At 35.4% G+C, this 17,327-nt stretch overlaps 1 protein-coding gene across 1 annotated transcript; it reads left to right on the top strand.

Annotated features, from left to right (window-relative positions):
- The first annotated feature begins 6,022 nt into the window (after nt 1–6,022).
- Nucleotides 6,023–11,149, top strand: Leprotl1 (leptin receptor overlapping transcript like 1). The gene is made up of 3 exons (XM_046425934.1): nt 6,023–6,142; nt 7,896–8,082; nt 8,893–11,149. Exons 1-3 carry the CDS (start codon nt 6,105–6,107, stop codon nt 9,007–9,009), a joined length of 342 nt encoding a protein of 113 aa, XP_046281890.1. The 5' UTR covers nt 6,023–6,104; the 3' UTR covers nt 9,010–11,149.
- Nucleotides 11,150–17,327: the final 6,178 nt, after the last annotated feature.

The raw sequence follows: 17,327 nt of genomic DNA, 5'->3' as shown, positions 1-17,327 counted from the left end.
GTAGTGGTTACCTTTGAGAAGATATGCTTAGAAAGGAGCATGCAAAATGCTTCTCTTCTTTCTCTTAACTGGATGGAGATACACTGATATTCATTTTATTATTATTTTTAAAACTATGTATATGTCTTTATGTATTCATCTATAATTATGCTTCACCAATTATTTAAATGTAAAATATCCTTTTTTTTTTTTTGGTACCAGGGGTGCTTAATCACTAGCCACATCCCCAGCCCTTTTATTTTTTATTTTGAGACACAGTCTTGCTAAGTTGCTGAAGCTGGCTTTGAATTTGCAATCCTCTTGCCTCAGCCTACTAAGCAAGCCACTGGGTTCACAGGTGTGCACCACTGCTCCCAGCTTGAATCTTGAATCCTACTCTTCCTCCAACATTTCTGTGATAACCAATATTAACAGCTTAATAAGTATCTTTCTTTATTCTTTTTATTCCTCACTCAAACAGATACAAATACAGGGACTATTTTGATTCTTGTCAGTTTATTTTTATAAAAACTGAATATGGAATGGATATCACTCTAAAAGTTTTTACTTAATCATATATCATGGACATTCTTTTATGTTAACAGATACAAATCTCACTTATATTTTACCTAAAATGAACTTATTGAATTCCACTAAGATTGATAGACCACATTCACCCATTAAGAGATTTATAGGCTAAGATTTATAGGCCACATTGTCTCACCAAAATATAATAAAACTAAGTTGGACATGTTAGAACATGACTGTAATCCTAGCAACATGGGAAGCTGAGGCAAGAGGACTGACTGCAAGTTCAAAGTCAGTCTTGGCAACTTAGCCAGATCTTGCCTCAAATATAAAAATCAAAAAGGGCTGGATGTGCCTCAGTGGTAGAGTCTCCTGGATTCAAAAGGAAGGAAGGAAGGTAGGGAAGGAGGGAGATGAAGGAAGGAAAGAAGGAAGAAGGACGAAAGGAGGATGGAAGGGAGGGAGGAAGGAAAACTACTAGCCAGGCACAGTGGTGCACACTTGGAATCCTAGCTCCTTGGGAGGCCGAGGTAGGAGGATTACCAAGTTTGAGGCCAGCCTGGACAACTCAGAAAGAACCTGCCTCAAAATTTAAAATATTGAAAAGGGTGAGGATGTAGGTTATTGGTAGACGTCTTGCCTAGCATACATGAAGTGTGACTTAATATATTAAGATGTTGGTATCAACCTTGAGATTTATTGGATTCAATTCCCAGCAGTACAAAAAAAAAATGTTTTTTAATCTCTCTCTTTCTCACCTCTTTTTATACACACACACTCACACACACACACACACAAACACACCTGCAAATACATATACACTTGAAACTAGAAAGAAAATCATATATTAAGTTATTTATATATATTAAGATAATATAAGGCTTCAAATAATTTAATTGGAAAATAAAAAATAGCCTTTCCATCAGATTGACATCAAAACAAATTTAGAATTGGGCTTGCAAATTCAAATGCCAGCCAAATGGTTAAAATACATGAAAGGTCTGACTAAAGTTGGTTGAATGAAATATGCAGGAAGTAGTAGGGCTGTAGTAAATGGAGAATTCAAATCCCGTCTAAAGGCATTCAGGTTTCAAAAATGTTAATTCAATTCAGTTCAACTAAATAAACCTATATGTATTAGGTTTTAATATGAAAAGGTTTTTTTTTTTTTTTTTTTTTTTTTTTTTTTTTTTTTAATTTTTTATTGTGGGTTGTTCAAAACATTACAAATTTCTTGACATATCATATTCCACACTTTGATTCTAGTGGGTTATGAACTCCCACCTTCACCCCATACACAGATTGCAGATTCACATCAGTTACACATCCATTGATTTACAAATTGCCATACTAGTGTCTGTTGTGCTCCGCTGCCTTTCCCATCATCCACCCTCCCCCCTCCCCACCTCTCCCCTCCCCTCCCCTCCTCTCTCTCTACCCCCTCCACTGTATAACCCTGAGGGTCTCCTTCCATTACCGTGCAATTTACCTTCTCTCTCCCTTTCCCTCCCACCTCTCATCCCTGTTAAATGTTAATCTTCTTCTCCTGTTCTTCGTCCCTACTCTGTTCTTAGTTACTTTCCTTATATCAAAGAAGACATTTGGCATTTGTTTTTTAGGGATTGGCTAGCTTCACTTAGCATAATCTGCTCTAATGCCATCCATTTCCCTGTAAATTCTATGATTTTGTCATTTTTTAATGCAGAGTAATACTCCATTGTGTATAAATGCCACATTTTTTTTATCCATTCGTCTATTGAAGGGCATCTAGGTTGGTTCCACAGTCTTGCTATTGTGAACTGTGCTGCTATGAACATCGATGTAGCAGTGTCCCTGTAGCATGCTCTTTTTAGGTCTTTAGGGAATAGACCAAGAAGGGGAATAGCTGGGTCAAATGGTGGCTCCATTCCCAGCTTTCCAAGAAATCTCCATACTGCTTTCCAAATTGGCTGCACATATCTGCAGTCCCACCAGCAATGTACAAGTGTACCCTTTTCCCCACATCCTCGCCAGCACTTGTTGTTGTTTGACTTCCTAATGGCTGCCAATCTTACTGGAGTGAGATGGTATCTTAGGGTGGTTTTGATTTGCATTTCTCTGACAGCTAGAGATGTTGAGCATTTTTTCATGTACTTGTTGATTGACTGTATGTCCTCCTCTGTGAAGTGTCTGTTCAGGTCCTTGGCCCATTTGTTGATTGGGTTGTTTGTTCTCTTATTGTCTAATTTTTTGAGTTCTTTGTATACTCTGGATATTAGGGCTCTATCTGAAGTGTGAGGAGTAAAGATTTGTTCCCAGGATGTAGGCTCCCTATTTACCTCTCTTATTGTTTCTATTTACTCTGTTTGAATTTACATCTGACAATTGTATTACAAAAAATGATTAATAACTACTGAATAAGAGTTTAAGGGCCTGCACAGAGAAAGTGAGCAAGTGTATGGGTTTTGCAGCATCTCCTTTGTCTCTATGTAGTAATGTTTTCTTCCTTAAGCTTCTAAGTTATGTTCTGAATAAATGACTCATGAATAAATATAAATAAGGTGTTAGTATATGGTAACCTAATAGTATTTACAGTAGTAAACTCAGGTGTTTGGCATCAACATTTAAAAAAGTGGCGAGGGTCCTGGGAATGTACCTCAGTGGTAGAGCACTTGCTTACCTAGCATGCAAGAAGTTCTGGGTTCAAACCCCAACCAAAAAAAAAGACATAGTTTTTACATACTTCAGAATGTATTAATAGTATCTCTAGTGATAAGAGAATTATTTCTTTTAGATCTAGTTAAACTCTAATTTTATAGGAAAAACAACAACAACACTGAGTCAGATAAATATTTAAATAACTAGTTAGTGGCTAGTAGGAAGTAAGAGCCAGTGCTCAAAACTCTTAGCTCTCTGCTGGTTCCACTCTGCTACATTCATTCTACAAATAACTTGTTATTGAGTGTTGAGCTGGGACCTGAGCATCAATAACAGAAAATGCTCTTTACTCTCAAAACTGATAGTTGAGAAGAAAAAAAATCCAATCAATATGAAGTGCATCTGTGATAAACTGAGAAACGAAAATCATACAATGCTAAGAGGGCCTCTGTGAATGTATGTCCCTTTACTAGAATGCTGCCCCAAGTACCACATGATTTGCTTCCTCATTTCATATGACACTGTGCTCACATGTCACCTCATCAAAGACACCCTTTCAGGCTCCTGTGTCTAGACTTATACTCTTCCTTTACTTTTTTTAAAAAAATTATTCTCCCTAGAATGTAAGCTGCATTAGATCAAGAGATTTGATATATATATATATATATATATATATATATATATATATATATTTATTTTTTTTTTTTTTTTTTGCTCTGTCTAGTAGCAAGGTCAATGTGTGACATACCTTAGGTGTTCAAAAAATAGTTTTTGAATGGATGGATGAAAATATAATAGGGGAAATTGGTCTAGCCATGAGATTTGGAAAAATTTTACTGAGGAAGAGATGATTGAGTTGAGATTTGAGGGAAAAATAGTAGTTGAGTCAGAGGAAAGAGGAAAGGAGGGGGAAAGTCTTTTCCAGCATAAAGTGGCCATGTACAATCACTGGCATATCTCCAACATCTGTTACATATTTGGCTTCAATAAATACTTCCTGAGTGAATGAGGAACTGAGGTAGAGGGGACATATGCAGAGGCCATGTGGTTGAGGAAACCTGCTGATTTCCAGGAAAGAAAAAAGGCCCATGAGACTGAAGTATGGAGAGCAAGGGGTAGTTGCCTGATGTGACACGCATCCAGGAGGTAGGCAGGACCAGATGATGAGGACCCATTTTGAACTAGAAAGACAAATGGTAAACTCAATATTTTCTTCACAGTTTATGTTGCTTTTCCTTGTAAACTTGAAATGGTTCATTTACTGTAAAATAAGCTGAAAAAAAAAATTTCTGTAGCTGAAAATATAATGGCATTAAGGACTAAGTAGATTGTTTAGGGTTGCCATGACCTACGTCAGTGAAACAACTGAAAACCAAGCTACCATGTCAATCGTCCTTGATTTTTGACCATTTTAGTTCTGAAATGTATATCAGTAGTATTTGGCAGCATTAACCCCCTTATTGTTAATTTTGGCTTGTGTATGTGAGCTTTTGTCTTAGTGGCTTTTAGACAGAAATTACTTTCTTAACTACTATGGCTGCAGAAACACAGGTTATGCAGAACTTGTTTTTTTAATATTTATTTTTTAGTTGTAGTTGGACACAATACCTTTATTTTATTTATTTATTATTACATGGTGCTGAGGATCAAACCCAGAGCCTTACACATGCTAGGTGAGCGCTCTACTTCTGAGCCACAAACCCAGCCCAGGTTATACAGAACTTAAAAAAAGATCATTTATTTCTTTGGCTAAACCTCGGTCATTGATTATACCTACTCAAGAAAGTTATTTTTACTTACTGACATGTAAAGCACTTTAAAATATACTGCTTTGTATAAGTGTGTGTCTTGAGAAATTATATTTCAGGGACTGGCATGGTTGTATATAACTAATTCCAGATGCTCTGGAATCTGAGGCAGGAGGATCACCAATTCAAGACTAGCCTCAGCAATTTAGCCAGATGGGTTTGTTTGGTTTAGTTTTGAAACAGTCTTCGTGTTGCCCAGGCTATCCAGGAACTCCTGGGCTCCAGCAATCCTCCTGACTCAAGACTCCAGAGTAGCTGGGATTATAGGTGTGCATCATTGCCCCCACCTCCGCAGTTTTATGTATGTTAGGGTATATGTGTAAGAAAAAGGAACTGATTCGCAGAGGTTTTCCCATAAGATTCCCTGAATCTTCTAAAATCCAGTAAATTTCAGAATGTAAAGTTTCTCTGTATATGGCTTTTCAAAATTATAATGATTTTTGGAGTAATGCCTGAAGGGACATTGATCTGGTTGACTATTATGATACTCATTAAGAAATGGAACCAACTAATTGGGGGGATGTGGTCTAGTGTTAGCAATCGGTCAGAGCTCTGAAAATCAATACAAGGTTGAGTGTCCTTTATTGGAAATGCTTGGGACCAGAGGAAGTGTTTTGGATTTTGAAATATTTGCATATACACAATGAAGTATATCTTGGGGATAAGAACCAAGCATAAACCCCAAATTCATTTATGTTTAATATAAATCTACATGCATAGCCTGAAGTGTATAAGACACACACTTAATCAAACACACACTTATAATTTTAAAAATTATTTTTAATTGCATGAAATAAAGTTTTATGGTATGGCATCATGTCATTGCTCTAAAAGTTACAGATTTTGGAGCATTTCAGATTTTAGTTTTCAAACTAGGAATGATGCTCAGTCTTTATCACTTGAAAATGCCACAGAAGACTTATTCTTAGATTACGTGACTTACACTCCTGGAGACAGTGTACTCTGAGTATATTTAGGTTTATCGGCAAGGTTGTTTTGTTTTAGTTCTGGGATTACAGGTAAAGTTCAAACTGCTAATATTAATATTAACAAAAATAATATTTACTGGCTTAAAGAATTGATATATATGTTGGACTTTTTATTTTCTTTATAGCTTTGATTAGTTTGTCGTTTGGAGGAGCAATTGGGCTGATGTTTTTGATGCTTGGATGTGCCCTTCCAATATACAAGTAGGTAAAATTTTTGTCTTTTTAAAAAGTGTGTGTTAAGGTAAAAGTGTGCTTTTAAAGCTTTAAAAATATTTTATTTCTGCTGTAAAATTAATGCAGAGAAATGTTCATTTACCAAACAAACCTTTTTAATAATCATCACTTTATTTGTAAATATTTTAGGACACCAAGATGCAAAAGCATTTTTGGCTATTATCTGCTCTCTGACTATTGTCAAGTCTGTAATGACAAGATAGCAACACATTAGTTCAGACCTACTCTTCGGTTTTAAACACATCGATTATATTAAATACAAGAAAATTAAAAACATCTGTTTATAGAAAATATCATAAGCAGAGTCAGAACACAGTTGACTAAAAAATATGATGTTGATAATTATTTTCATTAAGATAGAATGTTTTAAGAGTAATTTTTAAGAGCTAGGGTTAGATGTGTTCATGACAACATTGTCTATAAGAACAAAAAGGGAAAACTGATGATATCATAGATATCCTTCAAAAGAAAAATGGTTTAAGTTATAGTACATCCATTGGTGAAAATATGAGGAAGTTTTAGAGAATGAAGAATTATAAGTGCTGTTATTAAAGATATTCAAGATCTATCATTAAATAAATAAAAAATTGCAGTGACCCAGTCACCTTTTTAAAGTTTATGTGGGATTTTGGAAGGGTCCACAAAAAGCTCTTAAGGAGAAGGGGGGAAAAAAAACAGGGGAGGATCAAGAGACATATAGTTTATTTCACCTTGTGTCCTTTATTATTGTTTTGATGTTTTTTTCTTAAGCACATATTTTATTTGCAATTTTTTACTTAAATGTGTAGGAAAAGAAACATTAGAAAAACATCAGTAGATCTTTGCTGAGTGTAATCTTCTAAGTACATGCAAATCTCCATTATCATGTGTAGTTTGTAGCAGTTTTATTTATTTTTAACTTTTTCTTTTGAAATAATTTTGGACTGTTAAGAAATTGCAAAGACAGTGCAAACAGGTTCCTCTGCTTCCCCCAGTCATGACATTTTATATAACCACAGCTATCAAAACCAGGAAATGATATCAGCACAACACCACTAACTAAACAGTAGACTAAAAGCCATCAGCTTTTATTATGATATATTCTGTATCCTTATTGAAAGTGTTCAATATTACTTTTGATTAGTTTTCTATATTTCAATTCCAGTATTTTGGGGGAGTTCCTAGTGACCTAAGGAAAGCTTGGGAAGGGGTGTTTTCACTTCATATTAGTGCAGGATGTCAAAGACATGAATTGTGACTTTTAAAAGTTATTGTGTTGGGGCTGGGGCTGCAGCTCAGTGGCAAAGCGCTTGCCTAGCATGCATGAGGCACTGGCTTCAATTTTCAGCACCAAATAAAAATAAACAAATAAAATAAAGGCATTCTGTCCATCTACAACTATAAAATTTTTTTTAAAAGTTATTGTGTTAACATTCCTATTTTCCATATGCCTTTATAATGTAAAACGAAAAAAATTTGAGGCCTTCATTCCAACCATTAAAATTTATTAATGCATTTTCTTTTAATATTAGAAAAATTTAATATTTCATAGTTGATTTTATGGGTAATGTTATTCAAAATGTTTACCACTTCAGTGTTGAGCTTGTAGCTTTTTTCTCAACTATAATATGTATTATATCTTACAGTATTCCTTTGGTCCTTAAAAGGAGAAAAGCATATTTTTATGTGTAGGAAAACAACAGAAAGCAAAAACTACATTAACTTATTTTTCTCTTTCTAGCCAATACTGGCCCCTCTTTGTTCTGTTTTTTTACATCCTTTCACCTATTCCATACTGCATAGCAAGAAGATTGGTGGATGATACAGATGCTATGAGTAATGCTTGTAAGGAACTTGCCATATTTCTTACAACAGGCATTGTTGTCTCAGCTTTTGGACTCCCTATTGTATTTGCTCGAGCACATTTGGTAAGTGAATTTATTTTTCTATGGATGATTTTATGTTAGACTGTGTTCAATTTTTTTCTCAAATGCTTTTGTTACTGACACAAAAAAGAAATGAGAGATATAGAGGTTAAAATCTTAGGTCTTTGTTGGTCCTTGCTAACTAATAAAAATAAATTGAAGAACAGCATATGGCTTCCCAGTACCTATCAGGATCAGGCACATTAACTCACCCAGTGCTGAGTAGCCACAGGCCTGACTTATATAAGCCCAGAAAACAAGAAGATTGTGTGTTCTCTGCAAAGAGAAAGAGCTAGGCTACCTATACTAAGTCCAGACTCATCTACCCAAATTCACAGCTCTTATCTTTGTGACCACTAGCATATCTTATATCTACTCAGGTAGAGAAGGCAGCAGAGACTGACCAACCTTTAACATGGAGAAGACAGTTAATTACTCCCTCCACCCCTTTAAAAGAAAGTGCACATGTGGTTTTCATCTCTTAATACTTTAAATTTAAATTTATTCTCTAAATAGATTTTTTTTTTATTTACAGAAAGCTAATTTCTTCATAAGTTGAAAAGTATTGAATTCTATGCTGTCATCGTTGCTTGTTTTTTAAAATAATTATCAATCATAAATTTGCTTTTAAACAACCAAAGATAAAAATAACAACATAAAAATACCAATCAGTGTTAAATACTGTGTAAGTTATTACAAGCCATATTCGCTCTGAATCATGTTTGGCATACAGTTAGAATCTTCATTTGCTTTTCATTTCCCTTTTGTTTTTCATATGTCTGTTAACTGAGTGTTTATACCTTATTTCCACAGATTGAGTGGGGAGCTTGTGCACTTGTTCTTACAGGAAACACAGTCATCTTTGCAACTATACTAGGCTTCTTCTTGGTCTTTGGAAGCAATGATGACTTCAGCTGGCAGCAGTGGTGAAAAGGAGTTGCTGAACTATTGTCACATGGACTTCTTGTCATCTGTTGGCCATCCATGCACACAGGAGATGGGGCTGTAATGCTGAATGGTGTAGCAAGCCTCCTGGGGGTATTCTAGGTGCTCCCTACTCACTTTTATTGTATGCATACTGTTCACAGAGACTTGCTAAAGGATTAAAAGGATTTTCTCTTTTGAAAAAGCTTGACTGATTTCACACTTATCTATAGTATGCTTTTTGTGGTGTCCTACTGAATCTAAGTATTTGTTTTGCCTGTTTAGCTTTTTTATCAATATGCCATGTTAATTTTTTTTAAATGTAATAGCCATTTGCATTGTTTTAGGAATTCAGAATTCTGCTGGCTTCATTACTGGGCTAAAGTACATATTTCCTCTTAAAATTGGTTAACCTCCATTATTATAAAAATTATAAAAATAAGTTTTAAATCAGTCAGAATGACCTTGCTTCCAATTTTATGCAGACTTGCAGACCATTAGCATACCTTGTAGATTATCTACTCAGTGCAAATATAGCTGCGTTTACCTCAGAGGGGCCAAATATGAATGCCCATACCGTCCATAAGGGTTGCTGGTTTTACTAGAAGACAGGTGGTTTGTGAATTGAAAATTGTTTTATGGAATTGCTACAAAGGTGTTCTTTTCTTCTCAATTGATGGAGGAATTTATGTTAAACTTTAAGGTAAGGGTATAAAAAGATTTTTGAGATATGTTTTTTTATTTATGTTTATTGTAGTCAAAGTAGAATGAGTTGCAGTGTGGGAAGAAACACAATGAAATTCCATTGCTTAAGTGCGTTTCTATTTATGTGAAAGTTGTGATCTCTCGGCTTTTCATGTTTTACCATGGGTAAAATGGACATACGTGGAATTATTACTGATGAGGGAAAGTTGTATGTTTGCATCATAAATACCAGAAAATCCTCCTCTGCTTCCTTCTTTTAACTTATTTTGTATGTTGTATGTATTAAAAGAACCTTTCAAACACTTAGAAATGTTTACTTACCTGGAAAATAATTACTATGCTATTACATTAAGAGTGTCCCTTCCCCTGCAAGGCTGTGACATGATTAACAAATGATTTTGTTAGTCTTGCAGATAATGTGCATTAACAATTTAAGATTTAGCCGTGGTAAGGGTAGTTCTTATTCTAAGATTACATCATATGTAATTTAAAAATACTTAAGACAAGTTTCCTGTGTATCTCGCAAATGTTTGGGTTTTGATTTTATCACAATAGATCTGCTTTTTCTTATAAAAGATATTTATCGTATGAAATAATGCAGATTAGCCAAATCCAGCCGTATAGCAGTTTTAGACACAGACCTGACCAAAAAATTCCCAGTAACCAAGCATGATTAAATTGTAGCATCTCATGATTATTAGTACCTTTTTCAGGAACTCATTAGGAAATTGTTAAAGTTGATCTGACAGTATTTTGTTAAGGATATTTGTATGTTCAGTATACTTATATAAAAATTATTTTGCCTTCATTCAAAACTAATCATGACAGCTTTTTGTTGTTCTGTAGTTTCTTTGTGGAGAAAATGGGAACAAATTTTAGCTTTTTTCTGAAGATGCCTAAAGCTACAGGGTTTTTTTGCCTAACCCAAGTTTTGTTACTCTAGGCTGTGAAATGGGAAGCAGAATGAAATATCTGCATGCAACTATGCTATTTACACATGGGCTGAAAATAGCTTGTTGTGTAATTATGCTCTAGACTTAAAGAGGAAGGTACAAGTATACATACTAGACAGCTGGAGATATAGCAGGAACTCTTTATGCCTATGATCTACTGGCTTCTTTTTTGTTGTTTTTTCTTCAGGAAGTGAGTGCATTCTTTGGTCCTCCATTTTTGGTTTCTCTAGAATATCAGTGCAATGCACTGCTACTGTTTTATTCCCTTGGCCATAGACTCCTTCTGACAGCTGTGTATTCTTTCAGTATACTAATTGCATTGACAGCATTGTGTCTTTGACCTTGCACATAAGCTTACAGTGCTGTCTCTGGTTTCTAGGCTAGATACTTGAGGTATGATTTTTCCATAGAATATGCACTGACACAACCTTGCCATTCTTCTATGGAAAGAAAACTTGGATGATGAAACAATAAAGATTTTAAATATCCATTTTAGTTTTGTGGGTGTTTTTGGAATGAAAGTATATGACACACTTTGGTTCCTGAAGTACATTAACCATTTTAATAATGTAATACAAAGCAAGTATGACACTGGTTATAATGTTAGACATTCAGCAGTACAAGTGAAACCATAGTGACAAATATTATAATGAAGCCGTTTAAAAGTAAAATTGAAACCATAGTAACAAATATTACAGTGGAGACCAGTGATTTTGAGCTATAGTAAAAGGGCTGATTTGAGGAAGAATTTTTATCCTTTTACAAAACAGTCATAGGAGTTTTATTCACATAAAAAGACTGCTGATATTCTAAAGGTCCTGTTCTTAAATTTTCAGAAATTTTTTGTGACTGCATATATTATTATATGTTCAAATATTTTTTGCCATTTGTCATTAGAGATTTTGCTTTTTACAAGGATTACAAACAAAATTCTGTGTGGTCTAATTTGAATAGAGGACAGTACTATTATCTAATATTAATTTTGTCTCAAATTGCCCTAATTATAATCTTATTATATACTTTTAAAAGTATCATAGGTTCTTAGTGTCTGCCCTAACATGATTGGTGGAATGTTGCCAAAATAATCCAGGTTTTTAAAGTAAATTCTAGACAAGATTCATAAGTTACAGGTAGCTTCAAATCAGAGCATCAAATTTAACAAACTATTGCTGTTAAGTAGTATGTATGTTGTAGACTCCAGGATACTTTATGATGCTTACAATTGGTGAGAAATTCAAATTCATATTTCTTTCATATGAACTTGTATTGTTCTTTCAATGAAGTCAGAAGCTTTTATTTTATTACAAGCTTCTTTTTATGGGACTCCCTAGAAAGAAAATATATCCAGAAGGTAAATATTTCAAATAAATGAAACTTAACCCATTAAGAATTAACTTTGGGCCAGGCACAATGGCACATACCTGTAATCCCAGTGGCTTGAAGGCTGAGGCAGGAGGATCATGAATTTAAAGCCAGCGTCAGCAACTTAGTGAGACCCTGTCTTAAAATCAAATATCAAAAGGGCTGGGGATGTGGCTTAGTAGTTAAGTGCACCTGGGTTCAGTCCCTGGTACAAAAAAAAAAAAAAAAACCCACCCTAATTTGGATTTATTTTAACATTGGACAAGACTATTAAAAAGATCATACACATGTGCCTTTTTATAATAAAAACTTTTTTCTTCCCTGGTAATTCAAGACTTAACATTGTAAATTGTTTTTTTCCCGTCTTTCTAAATTGCATTTTTCAGGAATTGTAGTTTATTTGCTGACTTTCCTTAACAACTGTTCTTAACACCGCTTAAATATATTTGCAGAATATTAGGAAGAGAACATTTCAGGGGGGAAAAATGAGGTAATCAAGCTCACTGAATCAATTTATAACATTTTTGTATACAGTGCAATATCAGTAGACTTAATTAGGATGTCTCCCACTTATACAAATGAAATGCTTTGTGACAGGTATATCTTTCTGCTGAAAAGGCTTTTTAAAAAATCTAGTTCTTATAAGTCTACCAGATAATCTGAAATAGGAAATGTTTATTGTGCTCTACAGCAACAGAAGCCTTATAATTAATTTTTCTACATATTAATACAGTAGTTATTTGGAGCTCAAGATACTACTAGTCCTTTATATCATTTGTGGGTCTTCCTATTTGTTTTTAATTATAAAATATCTAAGGAGGAAGTTTATAAGAAACTTTGTACTGTAAGTTTTGCTTCTAGTTTATTAAAGATTATTTGAAACCATCCTTGGGTTTAGAACTATATACCACAATCAAAACAATTAAGATATTAATTGCTAAGCTTGTAAATTCTGGTGGGATAGGGGATAGAGAAAATCTAAAAACTTTCCATTCAATGAGGAAGATCTCATGAATATACATTTCTTTTTGAATTATAATTCTGTTTTCTTGTTTATATTTAGAGTCAATACTAATGATGGAAAATCAGTATTTTTAAATTTTAGGAGTCAGTAAAATGGCTTGTACTATGAAAGAAAAACAGCTGTAGTTTATAACCATAGAAATCATTAAATAGAATGAAATATTAAATAAGCCTGAGTATTTCCATATCTGTATATAAGAGCATGGCTACTTAGTAATTAAGTTATCTCGATATATTATGTATCTGGAATTTAATATCAAGTGTTTTTTCCTCAACAGATCAATTTATTGCATGTAAAAATATAACAGTGACATAAAAATAAGTAAATTTGTGCAGATTTGTGAAACTCACTCAAAATAAGACAGATAATTTCCTGAAAGCTAAGTTTACTTAGTATCAAGTATTTGGGGATTGTTTTTAAAAATGTTGACAAACAGCTTTCTAGAATTAAACTAAGAGAGTTGGATTTATTTTTGTTCTGGTCTAAATCATCAACTTCCAAAACATAAGAAAGAAGCAGCTCTAAAACATAGGTGTGAGTACAACAGTAAAGACAAGGGCATTAGTCTCCTGAGTTAAAAAAAAAATTGGTCTTGAGCCATATTTCATACTAGAAGTGAAATATGTCATTTGCCAGCAATAATTTTCAAGTCCAGTGCTTTAAACAGTGATTTCAAAATATAGTATTTGAAAACCCTTCAAGACACTGAAAAATGTCCAATCAGAAATTATTTGGTGTTCTTATCTGTGTGTTTTACCTTGGCTCAGTCACCCAGGATTGTTTTTACTGAAATTCCACATTTGGTTCAAGCTTTTCCCCTAGAAAACTTGATTGTCCCCAGTGCTACTACATGTACTACATGGTAGCATTTTAAGCAAGATTGGGAGTAGAAAAAATTGGAGTGTGTGGTCTCTTTCTGAAATTTAGTAAGTTAAGACAAACACATAAAGTCATATAAAAGGAAGTCAGTTCCTGTCTGTGCCAGGAGAGGTGTGAAGGTTCACTGAAGGAAAAGGTTTGGGAAACAAGTCAGGGTAGTTTCCTGTGCTGGTATTCAGGACCATGGATATGTGAGCATTTCCCTGGAGAAGCATTCTGCTGTATGCAGCTGCTTGGGTTTCAGAAGTCATTTGGGGCAGCAGCAGTGGTAGCGTAGCTTCCCATTTCTGACATGCCAGTATCAATACCAGATGTCATGGAGATGAGCATTAATGAGATCAACCTCTTTTAAACAAATGACCAAGCAGATTTGTGTGGGAGAAAGAGGAGTCAAGGATGACTACCCGGTTTCTGATTGTCCATTTCAGGATAGGTGTCAAGAAGTAATAAGGGAGCGTTGGAAAATAATCTGGTTATGAGTTACATGTTCAAACTACAGGTTCATCATATCCTTTTATTGCCTAGAAATGTCATAATTTGCCTTGTTTCAGACCTTAGTCAAAGAAAGCAATACTATAAGATTTGTGACAACTTGAACCTTATAATTATTTTATGAATTCCATGAAGGTTGACATAGTAACACACTGTAGCATAGTGGTTACAGTGTAGGCTCTTGAGTCAGATGGTCTAGACTTCTAGCTCCTTCTTATACAAGCGGTATGACTGCTATATTGGAACGTGAAATGTACCCCAAAGGCCCATGTGCTAAAGGCTTGGTTTTAGGCCGTGACACTATTGGAAGATGAGAGAAACTAAAAGTTGGGATCTAATGGTTGGAAGTTAGATCACTGGGGTTGTGCCCTTAGGGGAAATTGGACCATAGTCCCTATCTTATTTTGCTTCCTGGCCACCATGAGGTGAGCAGCACTTCCTACCACATGCTTCTTTAATGATGTACTATGCCGCCACAGGTCCAAAGCAACAGGATCAAGTGGCCACGGGCTGGAAGCTCTGAAATCACATGTCAAAAGTAAAACTTTCCTCCTTTTAAGTCGATTATCTTGGGTATTTTGTTACAGTAATGGAACCCTAACACAGTGATCTTAGCCAAGTTATTTAACCTCTTTGTGTCTCATTTCCTCATCCATAAAATGAGGAAAAGTTTAGTGCCTACTTTATAAGGTGTGAGGTTTAAAGGCAACATGCAGAGGACAATGCCTCACAGAGATAATGATAGTTAAATATTAGCTATTATGGACTGGGAGTACAGCTCAGTGGTAGAGCACTTCCCTGGGATGTACAAGACCCTGGGTTTAATCCCCACCATTGCAAAAATAACATTTAGCTATTACATCACTGTTTCTTAGCAATTCTGTCCAGTTAAGCAGTAGTTTCCTATTATACAAATAGACAAGTCTCTTTTTAAAATGCATTGTTATGGTTTGGATGTGATGTGTCCTCCAAAAACTCATGTGAGACAATACAAGAAGGTTCAGAGGAGAAATAATTGGTTTGTAAGCATCTTTACCCAATCAGTAAATTCATCCCCTGATAGGGATTTAATTGGTAACTGAAGTGATAAAACTGAAGGGTGTGGCTGGAGGAGGTGGGAATTGGGGGCATGGCTTTGGGGTATATATGTAACTGGCGAGTGGAGTCTCTCTTTCTGATCATCATGTGATCTGCTTCCCTCTGCCATGCTCTTCTGCCATGATCAGCCTCACCAGTAGCCCCTAGGGAATAGAGCTGGCTGTATATGGACTGAGACCTCTGAAACCATGAGCCCCTAAATAAACTTCCTCCCCTAAACTTGTTCTGGTCAGATTGTTTAGTCACAGCAGTGAAAAAGCTGACTAAACATACATCTTAATGAAGTAGTCTTCATAGTACATCATGCAAATTGAGGGCCATTCTGAGCCACAGAGTATCTCTTGGGACTGCTGTTGCCACCTTGTTCCCAGTCATTGTGTGCGATCTTCCCTATCCAGAATTCTGCACCAAACCTTGGAATGATAGACTGTTCTACTGTTGTTGTTTTGTTTTTAAGAAAGGAAATGTGATTTCAAGTTAAAATAAGAAGGGGAAGTATTGGAAGATCTGGAATTAAGAAATCCCTGAGAAAATGAAAACATAAGGGACCAAATTGAAGTGAGAATTTGCATCCTGGAAAGCCTGTGGCAAGCAAGGGAGAATGCTACCATGGAAGGTGGCAGGGCCCCCGAGGAAGCCCATTGTCACTGCAGATGGTGGAATCCAGGAGCAGGAAGGGCCTTACAGAGGCAACTGATGGGAAGACTTGGGGTGCTGCAGCAGGAGCAGCTGAGCCAGCAGGTCTTTATGCATGTCCATGTTGTCCCCATCTCACTGCCCTGCAGTATGGGGTGGGAAGAACACAATTCCTCAATAGTAAAGATGAGAATACCAATCCAGAAGGCCAGTCACCAGGGACCCTGCTCAGCAGCACGTGGTTTCTTTTTTTTTTTTTTTTTCCCCCAATCCTAATATACAGAAGACAATGTTTCCTTTAGACCTGCTGCACAAGTAGGAGTGGCAGGTGGTCTAAGCCAGAGATATTAGTGAAAGATGAGCTCTCAGACAGGGATCACCAGACAATGCAGGAGTACAAAATGGAAGAAAACAAATTCAAGATACCTACATCTACAAAAATAGCTAATGGAAGTTCCATGTTTACAGATTTACATTCTGAAGCCATTCGCTGTGTCTGGAAAAGTATCATGGAAAATAGGCTGCTGAGGTTAAAGTTACAGAACATTCTACAATTTTTGCACCCAAATTCTATTAGGTTTCCCCAAATTAAAAACCCTGGGGGAAATACTTCATTTTGTTTTTTGGTTTGGTTTGGTTTGGTTTTCAGAGGCTCTTTCTTCTATAACAATTGACTTGGAATTAATCTGATCTAAACCTTTTTCCAACAGTATGGAGACTCCTCATAAAACTAGGCCTGGAACTACCATTTGACCCAGTTGTCCCACCACTCGGTATATATTCAAAGGATTTAACATCAGCATACTACAGCAACATAGCCACATCATTTAGAGCAACTCAATTCATAATAGCTAAGCTATGGAACCAACATAGGTGCCCTTTATCAGATGAATGGAAAAAGAAAGTATGTACATATACACAATGGAATATTACCATAAATAATGGCTTTATAGGCTGTGGTTGTGGCCCAGCAATAGAGTGCTCGCCTAGCACATGCAAGGCCCTGGGTTTGATCCTCAGCACCACATAAAAATAAATAAAAACAAAGGTATTGTGTCCAACTACAACTAAAAAAAAAAAAAAAAAAGAATGGTTTTATGACATTTGCCAGTAAATGGATGGATCTGGAGACTATACTAAGCAAAATAAGTCAATCCCCAAAGACCAAAGATCCG

This window comes from Marmota monax, unplaced genomic scaffold (assembly GCF_021218885.2).
Source record: "Marmota monax isolate L192 unplaced genomic scaffold, Marmota_monax_Labrador192_F-V1.1 WCK01_AAM20220418_F8-fsc00604, whole genome shotgun sequence".
NCBI lineage: Eukaryota > Metazoa > Chordata > Mammalia > Rodentia > Sciuridae > Marmota > Marmota monax.
Note: the sequence above shows the minus strand (reverse complement) of the source record. Positions and strands in the feature narration are given on the sequence as shown.

Excerpts from the sequence above, each read along its gene's own strand:
- Leprotl1 (XM_046425934.1), top strand. The coding sequence starts at position 6,105 with ATGTTTTTGATGCTTGGATGTGCCCTTCCAATATACAA. Across the intron at positions 6,143-7,895 it reads TGTGCCCTTCCAATATACAA|CCAATACTGGCCCCTCTTTG; the intron begins GTAGGTAAAATT and ends TTCTCTTTCTAG. Across the intron at positions 8,083-8,892 it reads TATTTGCTCGAGCACATTTG|ATTGAGTGGGGAGCTTGTGC; the intron begins GTAAGTGAATTT and ends TTATTTCCACAG.